Source organism: Terrapene carolina, unplaced genomic scaffold, assembly GCF_002925995.2.
Source record: "Terrapene carolina triunguis isolate 2854851 unplaced genomic scaffold, T_m_triunguis-2.0 Scaffold89, whole genome shotgun sequence".
NCBI lineage: Eukaryota > Metazoa > Chordata > Testudines > Emydidae > Terrapene > Terrapene triunguis.
In genome coordinates, this window is record NW_020664440.1 from 23,443,349 (window position 1) to 23,468,186 (window position 24,838).

Sequence of the window (24,838 nt, forward strand, 5' to 3'; positions counted from 1 at the left end):
GTGTAAATTTTGCTGAATGGTTTCTAAATTAAATGTTTTGATTTTTTTTATTCAAAATGACTTCTCACTTAGAAATTTCCTTTAATTTTATTTTAAAAAATCTTGATATCTGTACAAAATATTTAATTTCTGGTGTAGCAAAACATTTTGTTTGACACAACAATTTTTTCAGACATGCCAGCAAATTTAAAAATTAGCACTCTGCACGGCTCTCTTTGTGATGTATTTAATAGGGGTGTTTTGAAAGCTACTGGTGGGCAATTATTGCAAAAAATCTTTAAAGATTTGCTCAAAAATTTAAATGAATTTGCTCCAGCATGAACATGATCCCTTTGTGATTATTTTTGTTCCCCAAATGAATTAATGCAAACTTAGTGCTTGAAATTAAAATTCAGTTTTGGTGAATACCTATGCATCAAACTTTGATAATGACTACAAGGAGTCTCCTCATTGTTTTTGTGGATACAGACTAATACAGCTACCCCTCTGATATTTGATAATGACTGTCCATGTCACACAAATGTTTGTGGAAAACGATGTTGGGATGTGACTCATCTGACTGACTAATCATAATGAAGCAACATAACTTGGATGGCAAATATCAAGTATTGAATACTTACAGCATACTGTCTGCAATATAGCCACAGATATAAAATACTTTTAAAAATATCAGTGAATAAATTAGAAGTCATCTGCTCATGAATATTCTACAAACAGAAATTGTTATAAATTACTTGCTCAGCGCTAGTGAAAACTTTTTTGCCTAAAGCAACAAAGAGTCCTGTGGCACTTTATAGACTGTAGACTATTATTTTTTGCCTAAATAATTTTGCCTTCAATTTCCCTTTTTTAGCCTGTCCATGAGTCCTGGGTTTTATAATTAATTCAATTTTTTTTTTATCCAGCTCTACCCACGATATCTAATTTTAGTGGCTTGAAGACTTCTATTACTATCTTGCTTAGCTGTCTCACTTCTAGTACATAAGAACATAAGAACAGCCATACTGGGTCAGACCAAAGGTCCATCCAGCCCAGTATCCTGTCTATCGACAGTGGCCAATGCCAGGTCCCCCAGAGGGAGTGAACCTAACAGGTAACAATCAAGTGATCTCTCTCGTGCCAACCATCTCCACCCTCTGACAAACAGAGGCTAGGGACACCTTTCCTTACCCATCCTGGCTAATAGCCATTAATGGACTGAACCTCCATGAATTTATCTAGTTCTCTTTTAAACCCTGTTATAGTCCTAGCCTTCACAACCTCCTCAGGCAAGGAGTTCCACAGGTTGACTGTGTGCTGATTGAAGAAGAACTTCCTTTTATTTGTTTTAAACCTGCTGCCCATTAATTTCATTTGGTGGCCCCTAGTTCTTATATTATGGGAACAAGTAAATAAACTTTTCCTTATACACTTTCTCCACACCACTCATGATTTTATATACCTCTATTATATCCCCCCTTAGTCTCCTCTTTTCCAAGCTGAAAAGTCCTTGCCTCTTTAATCTTTCCTCATATGGGACCCGTTCCAAACTCCTAATCATTTTAGTTGCCCTTTTCTGAACTTTTTCTAATGGCAGTATATCTTTTTTGAGATGAGGAGACCACATCTGTATGCAGTATTCAAGATTTGGGCGTACCATGGGTTTATATAAAGGCAATAAGATATTCTCCGTCTTATTCTCTATCCCTTTTTTAATGATGCCTATCATCCTGTTTGCTTTTTTGACTGCCGCTGCACACTGCGTGGACATCTTCAGAGAACTATCCACGATGACTCCAAGATCTCTTTCCTGATTAGTTGTAGCTAAATTAGCCCCCATCATATTGTATGTATAGTTGGGGTTATTTTTTCCAATGTGCATTACTTTACATTTATCCACATTAAATTTCATTTGCCATTTTGTTGCCCAATCACTTAGTTTTGTGAGATCTTTTTGAAGTTCTTCACAGTCTGCTTTGGTCTTAACTATCTTGAGCAGTTTAGTATTATCTGCAAACTTTGCCACCTCACTGTTTACCCCTTTCTCCGGATCATTTATGAATAAGTTGAATAGGATTGGTCCTAGGACTGACCCTTGGGGAACATCACTAGTTACCGCTCTCCATTCTGAAAATTTACCATTTATTCCTACCCTTTGTTCCCTGTCTTTTAACCAGTTCTCAGTCCATGAAAGGATCTTCCCTCTTACCCCATGACAACTTAATTTACATAAGAGCCTTTGGTGAGGAACCTTGTCAAAGGCTTTCTGGAAATCTAAGTACTCTATGTCCACTGGATCCCCCTTGTCCACATGTTTGTTGACCCCTTCAAAGAACTCTAATAGATTAGTAAGACATGATTTCCCTTTACAGAAACCATGTTGACTTTTGCCCAACAAGTTATGTTCTTCTATGTGTCTGACAATTTTATTCTTTACTATTATTTCAACTAATTTGCCCGGTACTGATGTTAGACTTACCGGTCTCTAATTGCCAGGATCACCTCTAGAGCCCTTTTTAAATACACCTCTACCCCGAAATAACGCGACCCGATATAACACGAATTCGGATATAACGCGGTAAAGCAGCGCTCCGGTTGGGCGGGGCTGCGCGCTCCGGTGGATCAAAGCAAGTTCAATATAACGCGGTTTCGCCTATAACGCAGTAAGATTTTTTGGCTCCCGAGGACAGTGTTATATCTGGGTAGAGGTGTATTGGCGTCATAGTGTTTCTGGACTTTCTCTGCAAATTAATCTCCTCCCATTCTTTTAATTCTGTACAAATATAAGGCATGGAACATTTTGGAACTTTGGAAAGAAAGTTCAGAGATACTTTTTTGTTTCCTTTTCAGAGCATTAATTTTAAATGTTTAACAAATCCACTTACATTATAACTGGTTTGGATCATAAATTTTGAAGAAAGTAAATAAAGAAAATTAGTAGATCTTTAAGGACCATGAATTTATAAATAATTATTTGATTAATATCTAATATGTATGTTTCTATACTAATTTGTTGGTTAAAGATGTCATCATGTATACTGCAAAACAATGTATTTAAATTCACATGGTTAAACTACTACATATTGGTCAAAGTATTTCAATGCTCCAACATAAGCTTTGAAGTTAATGTTCTTTCAAGATAAAATAAGAGTGTAAACTCATTGAGGTACCCTTCAACTCTATTTGTCTATGCTGTAATGGGCATTGTATAAATAACAACAGATGTAGGCAAAGTTCACACTTCTAGGGTGATGTATTATTTCAGTCTGCCTGATTGAGAAAATAAAAGTGCCCTTTAGTGTATGAAGACTAACTTTCCATCCAAGAGGCCTAGAAATATATGTTTTTAAATTAAAAAAAAACTTACATTTTAGGGAGTACAGCGAAAGGAAGAACCTAAGTCCCCCAGCATTTTCATGGCTGCAGATATCTGTTGCTCTTGGATATCGGAAGTATAACCCTCCAATTGACATTGTCATTAGTTATTATTTATTTGTGTTATCAGACCATCTAGAAGCCCTAATCATGGACCAGGACTCTATTGTGCTAGGTCTGTATAAACACAGAACAAAAAAATGGTCCCAGTCCTTGAGAGCTTACAATCTATGTATTAGTTGTTGTCACACAAAACTGTGGGATGGAATTGTGAATCCCAGATTAAAACTAATGATTTGGGCCTCAGTGCTTCAAAGCAAAACATGTATGTGTGTCCTTGACCCCACGTAACGCTCCACTGAAGTCAACTCAAAGGTCCATGTGCATGGCTTTGTAGAATTGGGGCCTAAGGTATCATATCTAAAAAATTCTGTAGTGCAGATGTATCAGACTACCTGCATTAAGAAGTGGGTTGTAGCCCACGAAAGCTTATGCTCTAATAAATTTGTTAGTCTCTAAGGTGCCACAAGTACTCCTGTTCTTTTTGTTATCTCTGTAATTGTCTAAATATCACATTGTAATTTGTTTTCGAGGTACGACTTAAAGGACACAAATAAAATTACACTGGTTGACATACAGTTGATAGCTGCTATGGGACCTCCAGGAGGTGGGAGGAATGCTGTTACATCTCGTTTTCTGCGACACTTCAACATTTGCACCATTAACTCCTTTAGTGATGAAACTATGGTCCGTATCTTCTCTACCATAGTAGCTTTCTACCTGAGGAATAACGAATTTGCTCCTGAATTCTTCACAATTGGAAACCAAATTGTCAGTGGCACTATGGAGGTAAGAAGCAAATACCTTCCTGAAAGTTCTATTTTCCACTACTTGGTAAAGTTCCATGGGTTCCAGATTGATTAAACTGATGATATTGGAGTTTGGGAAATCTAGTCCCCATTACTATTTTCAAAGTATAGACAATTCAACAGCATTTATTTATATGAAGTTAACTTATTTTTATGGGTAAAGCTTTATTTGGCTAGAAACTTGTGTGTCAGTGTGGATACCAATATTGGTACACATGCACTTCATATCTGCAAGATTGGAGTCTTTTCAATAGCAGTGTCCTTTGGGTCTGCAGCTCCATGTAGTGCCTGTTTGTGCTCCCGTGCAAGGGCATAAGGGCGGAGTGGCCGCAGCTGTCCCTCAATTTCCTCTTATTGCATGTGGAGGCATGATGGACTCTAGCAATGTCCAATCTGCTACTCCTTAGTATTGGCTAATTCTTCTACTCATTCTGCTTTACTGGACAATCATCTTCCTTTCCTAGCAGGAAATTGCATCAGACGCCCTAATTAGTTAAATTTGGAACTTAAAAAAGAGAGATTCCCCGTCGATACAGCATGGCTAAATGCTGTCTGCTCCTGTGTCATGATGAACTCCAAACCTTTGAGTTTTAAGCCTTGCCCATTACGTGATGGCCTGATCCTGCTTACTGATGGTCTTAGTAGATGCCTGTTCTGCTTGGGTGAAAGCCACGTACCAGATCAAGGCTAGGTACGCTGCACCTTTTCCTCAAAGGCATACAAGTCACAGGATGCTTATCTTAAGCTCCATTTGCTGGAATAATCAATAGAGAAATGAGTACCAAGTCTGATGAGATACTGAAGAAATCAACATCCATGAGTGCCCCCTGCAGCCGGAGTGCAACACTGAAAGCTGGCGCTGATAAACCATCAGTGTCCAAAAAAAAAAAAAAAAAAAAAAAGTTATCAAGAATCCTGGCACTGACACCTCTGGCACTGAAGGCCAGTGCTGAAAGGATGTTCTGAGCACAGAAGCTGAGATTCCAGGCACAGCTCTGTATGATCACACAAGGAGACACCTAAGCAAACCTAGACTACTAAGCTTCAAACAAAAAAATGGGAGCTGATGGCATGGAATTGGCTATACTTGTAAAATCAACAAAGCATGCCTGAGCATCGACTCCGATGACCATGCAGGCAGTGACACCAACTCCATCAGTAGCGTCACCCATGGTACTGGCAGATATCCACACCTATTCCAAGGATGACCCCCTGCATCGAGACCACTGCTGACACCAGAACAGACTCCAGTACTGAGATCAATGTTGCCTTGGCAGTGCCCTTGGAGGAAGTGTATTCATTTTCCCTGTTGCTGGGCCACACATTCTCACAAACCTGAAGTTGAGAATCATCCCCCTTGACGTCAGCAGGTAACCCACTGGAGAGACCTGGTGGCTTTTCTTTTAGAGCTGAGTCACAGCCTCACTATGACTAGCAGTGGACACCATGTGAGCCAGTCATGCCCTTATGGTATGCCACCATGGCCCTTTTAGGTGTATTGGGGACCATTGTCTCAAGCTTCCAGAAGATGGTCCCCATCTCACTCCAGGAAATGGAGGAGATCAAATTCTCAGACAACATTCCTGGCCAGACCACTGACACCTGGCAGAACAGAGTATCCGGTGCAGTCATATGGGACCAGGAGAATGATGCTATGCTCCCTCACCTCCAGAAGACTTTTCTCGTCATCACCACCAGACAAAGTGGTAGCTCTAGTACCAACCCGGGCTGATTTCAAAGCTTTCCAAGAGCTGTTGTTGAGGATAGCAGATATGTTGGATATCAAGACTTTGGTGATACAGGAGAAGCCTCATAAATTGTTCAACATCCTGACTGCATTAGACTCTGCTAGAATTGCCCTCCTGATAAATGATAAATACACAACCCAACTGAAGATCTGTGGCAGAAAGCTACCACCATTCCTGCCACAACAAAAAGGGTTGAGAAATGGTACCAAGTCCCACAGAAGAGGGTTGAATATTTTTGCTGTCACCCCATTAGTTAATTAGTTGTCTCTGTGGTCCAGGTAAAATCTAGTCCACAAAGGAGAAAGGTCTGAAAAAATGGGACCTTTTTGGAAGGAAAGATCACTCCTCTGCTTCCCTGCAACTTTGTATTTCTAGTTACCAAGCTCTCCTGGCCGAGTACAACTTTTTAAAATGGGATATAGTCACTATTCTTAGCTAAGCTTCCACAAGATAGTAAGAAAGAGCTTAAGGACACAGACGGGGTGGCTAATTAATGCCTAAGCCCACTCTCCAGGCAGCCATGTTTACCTTGGACATGAAGGGCAGATCCATGGCTACAGCCATAATGAAGCAAAAAGCCTTATGGTTACTGGCTTCAGGCATCCCCAAGGAGGTGCAAGTCATAATAGAACACCTGCTCTTCAGTGGATGGAGCTATTTAGTGAATACATGGATAGTGCTTTACATTTCCTGAATGATTTGAGAGCCACTCTGTGCTCATGGGGGAGGTACACAACGGTCTCTTATCATAAACCTTACCAATATTAGCCTTGGACGAGGCAGGGAACTATGTTGTACCAGCCCAGGCAACCCTGCTATCTCCTCAGGAAGAAGCCATGGATCACTAAGAGGCACCATTCTTTCTCCTCCTCTGTAACACACTCTGCACCTGCTTCAGGACAGCAGATTTGTCAGGACTGTCAGGAGCCACACCAGAGCCAGTCCAGAGTAGAAGGTAATCTTTGTAAGCTACATTGCTCTCTACAACTGAGCTTGATCTGCCACGCATCCAACACATGAGTGCTAGAGATCATCACCAATGTTTACCCAATCCAATTCCAATCCCTGCCCTCCATCCACTCCTTTTCCCCATCCTTCTAAAGGGACTTTTCTTGAGAGAGCTTACTACAAACAGATGTGGCCTCACTGCTTCTTGTAGGAGCCATAGAGATGGTACTGCAGATGTATTGGAGAAGAGATTTCTATTCCTGATCATTCTTTATTGTGAAGAAGAAAAGGGATTTTCTTCCTATCCTGGCCCTAAAGAGTCTTCTTGCGCTGTCTCCGATTCAGGATGGTAACACTTGCCCCCATCATTCCCTCTCTTCATGCTCAAGGCTGGTTCATGGCTGTCAATTTACAGGCCAGGTATTTCCACACAGCTATTCACTTGGTCCCCAGGAAGTAAGGCCCAACTGCTCACAGTAAGGCTCAACCATTATCAATCTCCATGGCCCCAACAGTCTTCACAAAACTCCTAGAAATGGTAGGGGGCACACATAAAGATGAAAGGCCTGCATGTCTACTCATATTGAGACAACTGGCTGATCAGTGACAGATCCTAGCAAAAGATGGTAACAGCTAGTCTCCTCTCCTCGTTTGTCCAACTACACCTCCTGGTGAACTATGAAAAATCATCTCTCACCCCAAGGCTAGTTGGCAAAACCATATCTTCTCGAGGACAGGTTCTTGTCCCTGCAATCAATACTGAATGGATTAAGATAAAATCTGGCCATGATAGTATGGACTTGCCTTGGTCTGCTAGGTCACATGTCTCCATGCACATGTGTGACGCTGCTTGCCAGACTTCACCTGTGGCCTCTACAAATCTAAGGTCTGTCCATTCCCTGTTGGGACACTAGATGAACAAGAAAGTTGTGGTTCCACCTCACATCATCTCAGAGCTGAATTGGTGGCTAGCCCCAAGACCATATGTAGAGGGGTACCTTTCTCACCCCCACCCCACCCTCTGACCATGACACAATCATACATGTATCAAGAGCAGGTTAGGGGTTATCTAGACAACCTCCAGATGCAGGGGACCTGGTTCCAGGATGACGTGAGATGTCCTGGAGCTCACAGATTATCAAGGTTTCCTGCATGACATTCCTACCTCTTCCTCAAAATTCCACAGTGCAAATCTTGATAGACATCACCTCTATAGTGTACTACCTATACAAACAAGAAGTCACCTGCACATCACCTCTCTGTCAAGAAGATGTCAAGTTACGGACATGTTGTCATCAGCCCAGGCAACAGTGTTGGAAGCAGGGGGCGGGATGGGAGGTCATGGCCTCCCCACTTTTAAAAGTTGGAGGGTCATGCCCCCACTTTTAAACATAGGCGTACTTTGTGAGGGAAATGCTGCCACGTAGCACAGCCCCTGCTGACGCCGGTCCGTGCCTGCCCAGGGTTTTCAGTTTGGGGGGAGGGCAGCGCTGTCTTCTGCCCCCTGACTACACCCAGGTTAAAACAAAGTGGATGGCATGGACCTATAGTGCTCCCCCCCCGTTTCAGCGCCAGTGGCTCCCCCACTTCTACAAAGGTTCCGGAACTCTTGAGCCGAGGATAACCTGGCAGCTCTTCACTTCTCTGGAATCAGCAACAATGAAACAGACATCTTAAGCAAACAATTCATCACGAGCAGAATGGTTTCTGCAGAGGTCCATCATAGAGCTGATATTCAACCAGTGGAAAGTTCCCACTATAGACCTGTTCACCACCAAGGGCAACTTTTGCTCAAGAGAGGGCATGACCCCTGGATCATTACCTGATGCCGTCCTTCTCTCATGGAATTGAGGCCTCCTGTATGCTTTTCCACCAATTCCCCTGATTCTCAGGGTGATAGTCAAGATCAGACAGGACAGAACCACACTTATTTTTGTAGCTTCTTACTGGCCATGGTAGCTTTAGCTGACAGATCTGTTACAGATGTCTTTTCAACCTTGTATTCCACTCTCTGACTGTCCAAACATGATGTTTCAGAATCATGGTTAGATGATCGTCCAGACCAAAAGTCACTGCATCTGATGGCCTGGATGTTAGCTGGTTGAGTAATCATGTCAGAAACTGCTCATTGCAAGAAATACTTATACAAAGTAGAATGCCATTTGGAAAAAAACATTACTCCTTGAAATTGAAGAGATTTTTGATATGGGCAGTCCTGCAAAATCCTTGGCTACATATTGCATTAAAAACATTCCTGCCTTTCCTTCAGGTCCATCGTGGTTCACCTTGCAGCAGTTTCAGCTTGTCATCTCCTGGTACAGTTATGCTTGCTCTTTTCTCACCCAATGGTATCGAAGTTTCTCAAGGCCTATTACATACTTAGCCACAGGTTAGAGAATCTACTCCAGCATGGGACCCTAATATTGTCCTCCTAAACCTCTTGGATCCTCTCTTTTGAGCCCCTTTCAGAATGCTAATTGCTCTATCTCACCCTCAAGATGGTCCACTGCAAGAGCCATCCCCTGCTGAAGCCAGCAACTTTAGGATTTTTAACTATGGGCACCAATATAAGAACCTTTGGAGCCTGGATTCTAAGAGAATGGTAATGTGTTATGACATACAGCTTCAGAGAACAAGAATTAACTTTTAATTTTCTTTTTTTCTTTCTTTTTGTTTCAAAGGGCTTTTGGTATATTCTCTTCTGTTAGACCAGTGTAACAGGATAATTTATTTGTTCCTTTTTTGAAGAATAATTTGGGCTCCAACAGTGCATGTGATGGGATGGACAAAAATCCCACTTGGGACAAAAAGTGGCACCCTGCCACACAACACCTGTTAGGACAGAAAGCCTGGGTTAAGTAAAATTAGAGACTGCAAGCATTGGAGTTGGGCTACCTTGATAGCTTTTGGTCTGAGATGGAGAGGTTATAGCAGATGAACTGAGCAACCCTAAACTAAGAACCTAGGACCAGGCCTGGGGAGAAAGTTAGGACCAAATTTTATTGTTTTTATTGTTAATTTGTCTGTTAATAGGGTTAATGTTTTGACTCTACACAGGGCATGTATATCTATATCTTAGAGTAGGTGGGAAAGATGCCTGCTGACAGTGTTTATTACACCGTGTGTAATATTCTTAACAAACATCTCCATTTCATCACACAGCATGAGCTAAAGACAGATGAAACACTCCAGACAACAGTAGGGAACATACCATATATTATCTGATATTGTGAGGTTTGTTTAATATTTTCGAATTGTTTCACAGTGCAAAATATGATATTAGAAAAATATAATTTGTGAGAAGTGATATAAATGGTGCATGTTGATAATATAATAAATGTTTTTATTCATTGCCTTTTTCATATTTAAGGTATATAAGAAAGCCATGAAAAACCTGCTGCCAACACCAGCCAAATCACATTACACATTCAACCTGCGTGACTTTTCACGTGTTGTCCAAGGCTGCTTACTCGTTAAAAAAGAATCAGTTGAAAGCAAGCATACGATGATTCGTCTGTTTGTGCATGAAGTATTTCGAGTATTTTATGACCGTCTTGTGGATGACACTGATCGAGCCTGGTTGTTCAGAATAATGAGAGACATAGTAAAAGACCATTTCAAAGAAGCGTTTGACATTGTTTTTGCACATCTAAGACAAGGGAACGCACCTGTAAGTAATCACATTTGCCATTACAAAACAATTTATTTTTTTTATTTTCTGTATCAATGTCTGAATTTTAGCAGTGGCTATTTTTTCTCTGTTCTATCTTATCTGTCTTGGTGCCCATCTCAGGTGGAGCATGTTGCATGATTTAAAAAAAAAAAAACACACACAACCCCACAACCTACAACAAAGATTTTTCTCTTCTTTCCTGCTGGCAAGAGGTAGGCTTAAGGTTTGTACTTTTTGTTACCTGCATTAGTTTAAAAAAAAAATTGTTTATTTCACTTTCAGGGCATTCCTAGTATTGAATTATTTAATTTTTTGTGTTTTGCTAGGAAATTATGTTGGAAACCAGAATAAAACAAATGAATATAGCATGCCTGTCACGGGGATGGGAGGAGGATACCTGGCATTTCAGCACTTTAGGGCTTGGTCTACACTTACCCCCCAAGTCGAAGTAAGGTACGCAAATTCAGCTACGTGAATAACGTAGCTGAATTCGACATACCTTACTTCGAACTTACCGCGGTTCAGACGCGGTCCACACGCGGCAGGCAGGCTCCCCGTCGACTCCGCGGTACTCCTCTCGTTGAGCTGGAGTACCGCAGTCGACGGCGAGCACTTCCTGGTTCAATTTATCGCGTCCAGACCAGACGCGATAAATCGAACCCGGAACTTCGATTGCCAGCCGTCGAACTACCCGGTAAGTGTAGACCAGCCCTAGGAAATTAATTATTTTTAATCTTTTTGAAAATTTAAGAAAACTGTGATGTGGCTTGTGAAAATTTCTGGACTAGTTTGAATAACCAGATTAGTATGTCACTTTTAAAGGCTTGACTGATGCACCTTTAGTTTATGTGACTTTGTATACTTTGTATGCTACAGGTCTTGCACACTGAGATTAATTCATAATAACGTCTGTGTAGTTGATTTATTGATAGAATATGTATAATATGGAATTCTGTTCCTGTCTATTCTTAAATCTGCATCAGTGGTCTTCCATCTTTAGTTTTCATGCTGATAGGCAGACCAATTACCAGGTCATTTTCTTCTTGGCAGAGCTTCCTCTTGCAACTTATTGAAGCTCTTTAGTTTTCCTTCTACTTCATCCAAGACAAACGCTCCTGCTCCTCATGATGCACACCAAATATTCCTCAAGGCTCTGTTGCAGAAATTGTAATGTTGTCTCTTGTTCTGCTCACAGGGTGACTGGGGGTTGTCCTGAGCTCCAGTCCTGCCTCTCTTGATAGGGCATAAGGCCGATGGTACTGCAGCCCACCTTCCTCATGGCCCAGACAGGAGCTCTTACTCCAGGCTTCTCTCTCAGCAGATCAGTTCCTCTTGTCCCTCATATAATTGGATCATCGGAGGCAAAACTCAGTCAGTGGTCTCCATTGGTTCCTATATACGCAGCCTCAGCAGCTATTACTTTGATCAGACATGTTGGGGATCTCTCTGCTTTCTGTCATAAAGAACAATTCCTTATTTTTCATAAAGGCACAGCTGTCACACATATTAGTCCCAGGATTCACCCCCAAGCCTGTTTCTGCATTTCATATTTTCCTCCCAAGTTTTGTCCATATTCAAAGTCCCTTAAAGGATATTTTGGCGTAATTTAAGTATTATTTGAACCTTGCAGTTTTATTTGCTTAGGACTTGCCCTTTTAGGCAGATTCTTTATTTGAGATATTCAGGAGTCTAAAAATTGAAAGAAAAAGTCCCGTTACACAGAAGCTAGGATGGATCAACTTATACATTAAAACATTGTTACCAGTCTGCAGCATCTCTTCTCCCAGCTTTATCAAAACTTGCAATGAGAAAGATATTGGTACTTCTCCTTGGCCAAAGATTTTTCTTTTTTAGCCCATGATTTGTAAGACGACAAAAACAATTTGAAAGTAATTTACCAACCATTACAACAAGAGGAAATTAGTCTGGATCTTGGTCCATCTGCCGGTAAGTGTGATATCTGCAAGAGGAAACTCGACGAAGATTTTTGCATGGACTTCTAGAAACCTGATCTACTACATGGGGAAAGTCTCTGTCTTTAGATTTAAAGAAGGGGATGAGGCAGTATCTTTTCTTGGACCAACTTCCATTAGTGAAAAAGACAAGCTTTCAAGCTACACAGAGTTCTTCTTCAGGCCTGTGAAAGGTACTTGGAGTGTCATAGCTAAATATAAGGTGGAATAGATTGTTTAGCGTAGTAAATACAAATTCTAAGGGACCATTCAAGGTGAACAATCTATTTTTTGTCGTGATCACATTTTAGTGTTTTGGATGATTTTTGATTTATAATTTGTTTTTCCAACTGTCTTTTGCCATTTAATTGATGTGTAGAATACAAAAAAAAAGTGTATCCAATAAACAACAAAAATGGTTACTTATATCAAAAGGCTTGTCTAAGTAGATCAGTATTGTAACTAGGAGGTGTGATCTCTAAAGTGTACTAATGTATTGCTCATTAATTAGTCCATGTAGACCCTGTTGGTGAGTACTAAAATTTCCCTAGTGCACTTCAGTGTATCGCTGTATGAAACAGTACTACGTGAAAGTGCACTAGGGAACATTACAGAGAGAATACTCACTACAGTGTATGATACTATAATAAGTAATGTATATAATATACATTACGTATTACAGTATATAAAGAGAAAGCCCTGAAAAAAACAATTTTTTTACATATACATCAAACTCATATATATCTAAAAATAACTCCCCCAAAACAGAAGCACTCCCAATTAGGTAATCTAGTCTGTTACCTAAGGTAAAGTATTTCAGCGCCTCTTTTCTATTTTCAGGTATACTTATCTAGTTTTAACTTTATTTTTAAATGTTCTGACTTAGGAAAATGACAATTAAATTTCACTTTGTAATTTACTGATTTTTATACCATAGGTAACTGAAGAAGACATGAGAAGTCTTGTATTTGGTGATTACATGAACCCTGACCTTGAAGGAGATGAAAGACTTTATATTGAAATTCCAAGTGTTCAACAGTTCAGTGATGTTGTGGAACAGTGTTTGGAAGAATATAACCAAACTCACAAAACAAGAATGAACCTTGTAATTTTCAGGTGCACATACTTGGCATTATTAACAGCTTTAGCCAATAAACAACTTGGTAATAATATTCAGTTTTGAGAAGTGCAAAATTTTTACCTGTTTCTTACTGTTCACATGTCTCCACCAAACTGTCACTGATTACATTACCTCTTGGCAGATGCTGGGGGCAATTCAAATGATTTTACTGGGAAGCAAATGCACTGACTTTATTTTTCCTTTTTTGGTGGGGAAAGGGAATAGGTGAGTGAGCAATGATCTTTTCCTTTCATGTCGCTGCTTATTTCTTCAGTTAACTTTTGTTTGAAGTAACATTTTTCTTCCCAGGGACCCTTTGCAGGAGCACTCATGTTAGCAATTTAGAAGTGCTGCACTAAGTCCAGATGATGATCTAGCTGTGAAGTGGCTCTCTAACTATTTGTTAGGGGAGAATTCTACCACTTTTGCTTGTGGCCTCTGGACCCTCATTTCACCAGGGAAAGGGATTCCAAGTCTGAGAGGGGCTGCACAGCCATGCCCTACTAATCACAACTGCAGTTCCTCCTGTGAGGTTCTAGGCTGATCAAACCAAGCCACTGGTCTCCTAGTGACCAAGCACAGAGAAAAATATCCTGAACTGGCTTTTCAGGATAAGTCAGAATTTGCTTTCTTTGAGATGATTGAACTTTTTTGAAACCAATTTAAATGGTGTCCCCCTTCATCTTCTTAAATGAGTTTTATGCTTCCTTAGGAAGGAATTCTTACCCCTCTCCCAGCCAAGGTTGAAAACAAGACTCTTACTTTTGGGGGCCTTCCTCTTCCTCGCCTTTCTGACACACCGTTCAAAGATGAGGATGGGAAAATAGCTTTTTTGCTGCTCCAGTGCACTAACTTCCATTCAGTCATCTCCAGATGCCACCCTCTAAAGAAATTGCTCAGTTCTGTGTTTCCCAAAATCAGCAACAAAATACATTTTGAAGGGAGAAAACATTGACTTATCCCATATTCTTTTCCATGTATTCTTCCCTATTCTGTTCATACTATTGATATTTCCCAAAAGTTAGGACTAATGGAGCTGCTGTGCTTTAGAATTGGAAATTTCCTTATCTGTTGATTTCTTCTTTTAGATTGACATCTCCATCAGTCCAAGCCCACTAATTCCTAAAGCTTATATTTAGTGATCGGGTGATGTGTATATAGTTGTCACAACAGTTATGAAAGATTGGTTTATTGGCTACATATAGCGCTTTGGAGGTACTCTTCTGGGCAGGAAGTTGGGCAGACTACTCATTTCCCAGACTTATTGACAGAAAGTAAAAATACTAGCTTAGAAAAATATAAAACATTTCTAAATGTACTTTGTCACTTGTTGTCATGATGTTTAATCTATTTCATTGTCAGGTACGTATTGGAACATTTGTCTCGGATAAGTCGTATTCTGAAGCAGTCAGGTGGCAATGCCTTACTGGTTGGAATGGGAGGGAGTGGACGTCAGTCTTTGACCCGTCTGGCTACAGCCATGGCAAAAATGTATATTTTTCAGCCAGAGATCTCTAAGAGCTATGGTATGAATGAGTGGAGAGAAGATCTGAAGGTGAGTATTAACATCATGGGCGGCGGGTATAATAGGTAAGGGGAGGCGTTGCCTCCCCTACGACAGCCATCCCTGCCACCCGACACTTAGGCTGTGGTGCCCCCACCCTCCCGCCTCTTCTCCTCCCTGCTCTGACCCTTTCCTGAGGCTCCCATGGCTTGCTGCTGCCTGGGGTGAATCTTCCTCCTCTCCTCTCCTCCACCCCATCCCCTTCCCCCCTTGCATGTCCCCACAGCTACCGGCCACATCTCTCCTCACCCCTCCTACCCGCGGGGTGCGGGGTGTGGATGTGCGTGAGAATGCGAGTGAGGAGTCAGTGGCAGATGCGGGGGGGGGGAGGTGAGGAGGTGAGCGGAGGGGATCCCTGAGTAACTTTAACAGTTGCAGTGATCTCTGGTACTAGGTCTATGGAAGGCTTTTTAACTGTGTAAAGAGCCATTGAAGTAGTAATGAAGCCATTTAACAGGCATTTGCCAACACCCAGGAAGCCTTTGGCCACATTCAGCTGGATTTTATATTGTAGGAAAATGTGTTATTGGGGTTAAAAATAGTTTCCAAATGACGACCCCTCAGTTATTCTCTGTACCCAGAAGACGTAACTGCTACCTTGGCTCACGGAGGAGCTGACATAGCCAGTGAGTTTATTTCTTGATCTAGTCATTTTATTCAAACCCAGTTTAAACGAGTCTGGCAGGGAATTTTGTGTAAGAAAGGTGATTAAACTACTGCCTTAATGCAGGCTGTCAATGACAACCACTTTTTCAAAATGAGAGATTAGGCTTGTGCAGGTTGGTGCAGGTAGCCTGGCTTTTCACCTCTCTCTATAGAGCATACACCAAACTCCCTGCCACGCAGAGGAGAATCTGTCTGGCAATTGAGCTATACCTGTAGCCTGTTCAGTTCCCTTGCGGAATGTTATTACTGCTTTAAGGTGAAAAGGAGAGAGGGTTTCATGAGGTGGGGGGGGAGGGGCAGCAGCAGGGTGAAGAGGAGAGCCAGCTGCACAGCAGGTGGTGGTGGGGGTCTCATGGTGGGCAGGGAAAGGGTCTGGCAGGGGAGGCGAGGGGGCGAGCAGCAGGTGGGCGAGCGGCAGGTGGGGGAGGAGGTGAGCGGGGGGGGATCTTGGGAGGGTGAAGAGGTGAGTGGTGAGTCAGCGGTGGGTGGGGGTGAGGCCTGGGGCAGAGCAGGGGTGGAGTGTGGGCGGGGTTGTGAGCGGAAGAGGCAGGACAAGGAGCTTGCCTCCCCCACAGTAAGTTTCACCCACCGCCCATAATTAACATGCATGTGTTTTGGTTTTAATTTTCAAGAAGGGTGTTCTAGAGTGTACCGTACTTTCAATCAACTTAAAGTTAATTTTTTGACTCTTATAGAACCTTCTGAAGAGTGCAGGCATGAAGGGCTTGAAAACTGTGTTTATAATCACAGACACACAGATTAAAGAAGAAGCTTTCTTGGAAGATATTGACAGTGTTCTCAATACTGGAGAAGTACCCAATCTTTTTGCAGCAGATGAAAAACAAGACATTATGGAGGTATCCTTATAAAATGGCTATATTTCTCTTAAAATGTAATCTCTCTTATTTTCATTGTGGTTTGACAATAAATAGTAAATTTAAAAGGGGAACCATAAGTTAACTTGCACCAGCAACACAATTTTAAAGCAAAACTGCAGAATTTTTGCATCAAGAATTTAACAATGTATACCTTTTGTTAAAGTGTATTTGGATATGTACAGTTCATTTAATGACTTTTACTGGATCTTGTGTAATCTTGTTTTTGCAAGATCTTCTTATAAATTGTGTTAACTTGTTTATGAAATGGGATGGTTGATACATCCTGCCTCTGGTATAAACTTTAATTCTGACCTCATACTTTCCTCACAAATACATAACACACTGTACACATAACTTGTGCTTATATGCCAACCCTCAATATTTGCTAATGTTGCTGAGCTTGTAATGATGTTTTTGCACTTTTTCTTATTACTTGGAGAAAGAAATAAGTTCTCTGGGACTATGTAGTCAGTCTCTGTCAGTAGAAGCTTCTTGTGTGGGCATTAGGGCATGGTTAAATGTCCCATAACTAGGCATTTCCTTGGTTTTAGGGCTTGCTTGGGGGCGGGGGGAATGTCACATTTAACCTACCTCAATCCCTTTTAAACAAAGGTAGGATGATGTCGTTTGGTGGTGTATGTGTATTGTTGGTGTTTGTGGGGGGGAGGGAGGGTTGTTTTGTTTGTGGAATACCATAATAAAAGCACAATTCACTTTTTCACTGCACCCCTGCAGCTCACATGGAAATCAGCGGCAAGTGCACTAGTATATCCAAGGCCAGAAATGGGCAGAAAATGTATGTCATCAATTATATCTTCCCAGAACAGGGTTAGACTTATATTTTCAGAATAGTGTTCACTCATTTTGGGTGCTTAGCACTTCCAAAAATCGGGGCTTAGGTTTCATAAGTTGGACATTCAAAATTAGTGTAGTATTTTGAAAATCTAGGTCTTAATCTTTTCACATATCCATGGCATGTCAACTAACGAACCATCATGGTGTTACATTTCCAAAACTCGTGGAAGTTGGTATATAGTACATGCACAAATGTTTTTATTTAATTAGTTATGTTATTTGATACATTTTCTTTTATTTTTTTCTTTCATTGTGGTTTGATAATAAATATACTGAGAGCAGCATTCCATATATTTTGCAAAGAAGTTAGTTAATATGATGATTTTAATTGGTTGGATTTTTAAGGCATTATCTTTTCATTTTAACCAAGTATTTATTAAAGATGATTGGCTTCGGATAGTTCTGTTTCAATTTCATAGTTCTTTTGAACATATTCTTTAATTTCAAATAATTTTCTTTCCATGTAGCATTTAAATTTGGTAATTATTCTGCAGCATGTCAGTTGAGATAAACTCATTCATTATTCATGAAAATACGTTCCATCAAAATAATTCTATCACCAATCTATCTTTCCACTTTATAGGTTTCTAAAAAATAATTGCTAGGTTATGTGAAATAGTCATATTTTGTGGAAAAAACTTTTGAATTTTAGTGAAACGGATGATCTGTTTTTTGTGGATTGTTAGTTAATTGAGATCAGTATTTATTGTAATGAAAGAACAGTACAGAGTAATGGGGTAGACGCTTCATATATTCAGAACATAAGGTTTCTTCTTCTAAGAAAAGTTTTTGTAAATGATTAAATGTGAAATGTTTGTGTACCTGGAAATTTGAATCCTTCTCTAACTGTAGGTAAATACTGCACATCTTTTTAATTAATTGTTTTGACTATCGCTTTCAAAAATGCTTCCAGTAAGTTGTTTATTTTTATGAAATGTAGTTTAAGGAGGTTGCTGTGGTGTATGGCACTTAAAATGTAGATTAGAGGATGAAGAACATTTATTTTTATGATAGTGACTTTCCTCACAATGAGGGTAATAATTTGTACCTTTTAATTTATATTAATAATTGATATCTTTTAAAATGTTTTTTGTAAGTGATTGAAGATTGATTTTAATTGTCTTATTGTTGTGTTACTAAAAAAGGCTAAGAATCTTTATTGCCTAAAGAGGTTCCATTTCAAATTCTGATTTTCAGAATGTGATTTATAACCTCCCCATAAAGAGAAGGTCACTTTTATCCAGTTTACTCTTTATCCTAATCTAGAATACTAGATTGGCCAAACCAGCAGGAAATTATTTCTAGAATAGTGGTGGCAGAGTTGCAGATAAATACTAGTGTATCACCCACAAATATAATTTGCTTATTGTTCTGTTTTTCTAATTTTATTCTGTTTATTAGCAGATTTTGTCTTATTTTACCTATACTACATTTTAGATCATGTGATGTCAAAAAAGGATGTTTTAAATCATTTTGAAATACAGTATTTAGTGACAGGTTATTAATCATTGGCTTCCCCATCCCACCCATTATTCTCTAGGGTGTTCGTGCAATAGCTCAAGCTGGCAGTAAACACGATGAACTCAGTCCCCTGGCCTTGTTTGCCTACTTTGTGAACCGCTGCAAAGAAAATCTCCACGTTGTGGTAGCGTTCAGCCCAATTGGAGATGCTTTCCGCAATCGTCTGAGACAATTCCCTTCTCTCATCAACTGTTGTACTATTGACTGGTTCCAGGTTTGTGAAAATATGTTGCTGCCTCAACAAATATGGTTTCAGTTTTCTAATACCTGTATTTTCATACCCCATTATGTTTCCCTTTTACCTTCTAACGAGCAAGGCTCATTCTCTCTCAAAATATTTAAAATATAACAAGTCATCCTCAGTCATATTTTTGAGAAACTATTTGATATTTCTTCCTGTTATATGTAAAGCTGAAAAATATTTTTAAAAAATTAGAATGTCTAGATGCAAAATATTGTAGGTACTGACCAGTTTCAGCGTGGTTATACCTAATGTTACTCTGTCATCAACAACTTGATCTCTAATGATGCTTTATTCCTTCATTTGCTGATTATTGTATGTTTTGTTTAATCAGATAATATATGATGTGCTGTGTCTCAAGGCATTCAAGATTTTAAAATAGTTGTTCACATCTGAATCTTGTTACCAATATAACAGTGTATAATTAACCTAGATGTTTTTGTTAACAAAATCAGTTGGGTGAAAAAGTAATATGTTCATAATTTCTGCTGCCAGTTTACCGAATCAACAAGTTGGAAGCAAAGGTGAAAGCAATTTGGAATGGTTGACAAGTGTTAGGGAGATTTCCTGTTGTGATGGTGCTCAGTGTTTTCCTGTGCTGCTGGGAAAAACTGAAGATAGAGGTTCCTTAGCAGAACTAAAACCTGGATAATGACTTTTAATTGATAAAAGGCCACAATCCTTACAAATGGTGTTATCAGCAATTAAACTACAGCTAGATCTATTGATTAGCCACCAGCAAGCCATTTCTTGAGACACATTGTGTTGGACTCATTAAAGAAATTGCATGTTCCATAATGTAAAAATTATGCCTTTGCACAAATGAGTGGTAACACATACATTTTATGTCCTCCCTCTGCCTTTTTTTTCAGCCATGGCCTGAAGATGCCCTTGAACGTGTGGCTAATAAATTCTTAGAAACACTTCAGCTCACAGACAACGAACGGCAAGAAGTGGTGCCCATCTGTAAACACTTCCATACTTCTGTTTTGTCACTCTCTGAAAAGTTAGTTTTGTATATTTTTTAAAAACGGGGTAATATTTTATATAAATAAAGGTATAAGGAGGATAAGATGAGACTTTTTATGCTGTCAAAAGTGGTAAAATGAAGAATAATCTAAAATTAAAAATAATAGGTTAGAGAACATTTGTTAACAATTAAGGCAATTAGGTGATGGACTACATTATTTGGTAAAATAGTTTAGTCACCATCATTACTGATAATTTCTGTACTGTGAATTTGTAAATTTGAAGAACTGTGCAAGTTTAGAACGTGTTTGTGTGACATTTTTATTCTTAAAACAAATGGATCATTCCTGTTAGTTGTCACACTTCTTATCTTCCATCCCTTTTATGTTCCATTAATTGTAGTTAGAAAGATTATCTTTCTTTTCCATAGATTCTTGGAAACCCTGAGACGACATAATTATGTAACTCCTACTTCTTATCTTGAACTTATTGCTGCCTTCCAGCAACTTTTAACTCAAAAACGGGATACTGTGATGAAAGCCAAAAAGGGCTATACTAATGGACTAGATAAACTAGCTTTTGCTGAATCTCAGGTGAGTAGATGCACATGTTAGAACAGGCAGAAATTGAACTCAGAAACAGTTCTGTAGAGACAAGCTAAAAGCAGAACCTCAAATCAAAACCTTAAAATTTCCAGGGTGGGAGCTAGATTCCAATCCCTACATCTGAAACAACCCCTATGGTTTTGGTTTTGGATTAAAAAGTGGTCTGTGTAGTTTGAATGCGTGTCTCATTCACCAACAAAAGTTGGTCCAATACAAGATATTACTTCACCCACCTTCTCTCTCTAAAAATAGCAGAGAATTTATTTTTCAGTTTTGGCTCAGATGTAGCCAAAACCTCGTCAGAATAGCTATTCATGTGAGATTTGGTGCCAGAATATCAGAAGTGGCATGAAAACAGGAGCTCTTATAAGATTTTCACAATTCAGGATGTATTTTGGGCAGAAATCTCAGGGCTTGTCTACACAGGGGGTTTAGTCCACAGTGAGTAGACATGTGCCAGATAATGCACAACATGCAGACTGCACGAATATTGTGCACATGGGACGGTTGTACCCTTTTTCAATTTAAATCATTGTGTACATACATGGTTGGGGCTTGCTGCATACTGTGTGGCATTCTTGGAGGGTATCCCTTGGTCCTTTGTTTTGCTGTTAAGTTGTGTATATTCAGGGATTTTTCTCGCTGTACATTGTGGGATGCATAGTGGAAGCCAGTGACATTCTGGGGCTTGGGTTCAAATTTTAAAAAATCCCATGATTCTGCTCTCTCCGTCCCATGCTTCCTCTCTTTCTGGGTGGGCTAGCACCATTTTCAGATTGCTGTCAGTGAGCATGGAACCAACAATGCTACGCTCCACTATTCTGGCAACTGCAAATACTCAGAGGCTGTTTGGGCTGCATTTTAGCTCTCTGAGCAGGGTGGTTTCATTTTAGACTTCGCCAGCTGCATCACCAAGCAGATGATGTGGCTGCAGCAGTGGGTCCTCCAGCTGCAGCAGCTTCAGGAGCAGCAGACGGAGGATGATGAGGATGACACCAAGCCACTGCTACTACTGGAGCTTTTCTGGGCTTGGGAAACCAGCTTGTTCTCCACACCTGGGATGACCAGCAGTGATGAAGGCAGCCTATTTTGAGATCTGTGCTGAAGTAGCCTTAGAGTTGCAATGGCAGCATACCAACATGCTGTGCCCCATACCTGTTGAGAAGCAGGTTGCCAATGCCATCGGAAGCTTGCCACTCACAAATGTTATTGATCTGTAACCAACCTATTAGGTGAAGGGAGACTGACTGCTGAGGCGATGGTTATGCAGATGTGCGATGCCATGCATAAAGTACTGTTGCACGGGCACCAGGTTATAAAGCTTGGTAATGCTCAGGACATTGATGGCTTTGCATGCTCGGGTTTCCATACTGTATTGGAGCAGTTGATGGGACCGGTGTGCCTATTATTTGCCCCCTGTACCAGAGCTTGGAGTTTATAAACAGAAATGGGTATTTCTGCCCGGTGCGCCAAGGACTGGTTGATCACTGTGGCAGGCTTATTAACATAAATATAGGGTAGTCTGGAAGGGTCCACAGTAGCAGGATCTTTCAGAACGCAGTTCAGTTTACCTTAATGGAGGAAGGACAGTTTGCATCCAAGCTCACTATGGATATTAATGGTGTGGAGATTGTTTCAACTATCTGGGGAGAGACCCAGCTTATTTTCTATTTTTCTGGTTAATGAAGCCATTCACAGGTCACTTGGACAGAAGGAAGTAACTGTTTAACTATTATGTCAGTAGTTGTGGAATGGTAGTGAAGTGTACATTGGGCTGTCTGAAAGAAAGGTGGTGCTGTTTGTGGAATAGGTGGGAAGCTGCAGGAAAAAACTTGCCTAAGATTATAGCTGCATGTTGTATTTTTCACTATATTTGTGAAATTAAGGGAGAAAGTCTTAATGGTGGGTGGGAGGCTGAGGCTTGGCTTAGCTTGTTCAGCTGTTTGAGCAGCCAGCAAGGCATGCAATAGAAAATGGGAACAGACTGAACAATACTGTCAGGGATACCTATTGCTCTTACTTTGAATCTGAGGCCTGAAAATGTGCAGCTATACATCTAGTTGTTATCCTGGGGGGCAGGAGAGGGAATGGATTGTGAGCACTGCAGTTTCTTTTATGGGTGGTAGAAGTGGCACATTGTGCCACTCCTTATTTTATCTTGTGTCTTACCTTTGTCGTCGTCGTCGTCATCTACTAGTCTTACTTCCTTTTGTATGTGGTCAGCTCTTCAAGTCCTCCTTCTTCATTCCAGTCTCTCTTGAAGAAGTTCCTCAGAAACTCTGCAGCAAATTAAATCCTTTTGTGCAACATCCATCCATCTAGTTTTGGGTTTTCCAACCATTCTCTTACCCTCCACTTTCTGAGTTTAACACCCTGTTTCCTTTATATTCTTCCAATCTACTTTTCGTGTGCCCAAATCATCCTGGATTTCCTCAGCTTTTCTATGGTTGGTACCATCTTCACACTTCCCCTAATTCATTTGTTCTGAACATGATCCATCTTTATAACTCTGAGCATCCATCTTAACATTTTCATTTCTACTGTATTCAATATCTACTCCTGTCTCTTCCTCAGGGCCCAGCATTCTGAGCCATATAAAAATGCAGGCCTAATTACTATCTTGTAGATCCTATTTTTCAATTTGAAAGGCATTCTCCTGTTGCAGATCATTCCACTCACTTCTCTCCACTCAGTCCATTCCTTCCCTGTTTGGCCTATAAGTTTGTAGCTGAGTTGACCATTATCGTGTACTGTTGAACCTGTGTACATGGATTTCTGTACCTTTGGTAGTGGCTTACCTTGCAGGAAGACAAATCTACAGACCAAATACTGTGTTTTATTTCTGCATATTTTCAGGCCATTTCGTTCTAGTACTAAACTCCATCTCTCTATATCTTTTTCCACTTCCCCTTTACTCTCCCCCATGAGCCCTACAACATCTGCAGAAAGCATGCACCAGGATGCTACTGTCTGGATTGAGCACCAACATGGACAAACTTGGAGCTGAGCCTTGATGAACTTCAACTCTTACTAGAAACTGTTCTGTTTCTCCAAATGTGCTTCTAACTGTTGTAACAGCGCCTTTGTGTTGTGCCAGTACCTTTATTCCAGAAACTGGGAATGGGTGACAGGGTATGAATCACTTGGTGATTACCTGTTCTGTTCATTCCTTCTGGGGCACCTGGCATTGGCCATTGTCAGAAGACAGGATACTGGGCTAGATGGACCTTTGGTCTGACCCAGTGTTGCCGGTTGTATGTTCTTATATTTATACTTTTGTGAAAACCTATGAGTTACATATAAGTTTACAGATTTTCTGTGTAAAATTGATTGCTGATTCTTTATGAATGAGTTTAACTATTTTTTTATTAAATAACAATTTATTATATAACAACAGAAATAAACCTTTACTTAAAACAAAAATGAAACACAACTTTAAAATGACTATAAAAATAAACTCCAGTGTAGTGGAGGGCAGAACACAACAATATGGAGAGACTCCAATTAACAAGCAAGTATATGCTGTACCTCTGCTTGTTCTTGGGCCTTCTGGTGTTGAGTGATGGGGCTCAAAGTTATCAGGGGCATTAGATGGCTTGAAAGAGGTGGGTTCTCAGGTGCAATTGTTACTGCCTTGACATTGGGCCGAGGAGAGGAATGGCCTCGGGGCAGGGCTGTGGGGATACAGTAGGGGAACATAAGCTGTTATTCCCAGTACCCTGTATTGTCCTCAGCCTATAGAATATGGCAGGGTCCTGGTTGAGGGCAGTGGATTTTCTGTTTGCCTGCTAGCAGCGTGTTCTTCAGCAGAGTATTCTGAATCAGTATTGTCTCCAGGAGTTGTCTCTGTATCTCCCTGTCTTTCTCTACTATGT

At 40.3% G+C, this 24,838-nt stretch overlaps 1 protein-coding gene across 2 annotated transcripts in view; it reads left to right on the plus strand.

The window, feature by feature from the left end:
- DNAH12 (dynein axonemal heavy chain 12) overlaps positions 1-24,838 on the plus strand; it is a 168,935-nt gene that overhangs the window by 82,151 nt on the left and 61,946 nt on the right. For both annotated transcript variants that reach the window (XM_026650210.1, XM_026650209.1), the window contains exons 39-46: positions 3,948-4,203; positions 10,290-10,589; positions 13,482-13,660; positions 15,027-15,219; positions 16,590-16,751; positions 19,168-19,362; positions 20,262-20,395; positions 20,789-20,951. In XM_026650210.1, the coding sequence (XP_026505995.1) occupies positions 3,948-4,203; positions 10,290-10,589; positions 13,482-13,660; positions 15,027-15,219; positions 16,590-16,751; positions 19,168-19,362; positions 20,262-20,395; positions 20,789-20,951 (1,582 nt within the window). The remainder of the gene's footprint in view (positions 1-3,947; positions 4,204-10,289; positions 10,590-13,481; positions 13,661-15,026; positions 15,220-16,589; positions 16,752-19,167; positions 19,363-20,261; positions 20,396-20,788; positions 20,952-24,838) is intronic.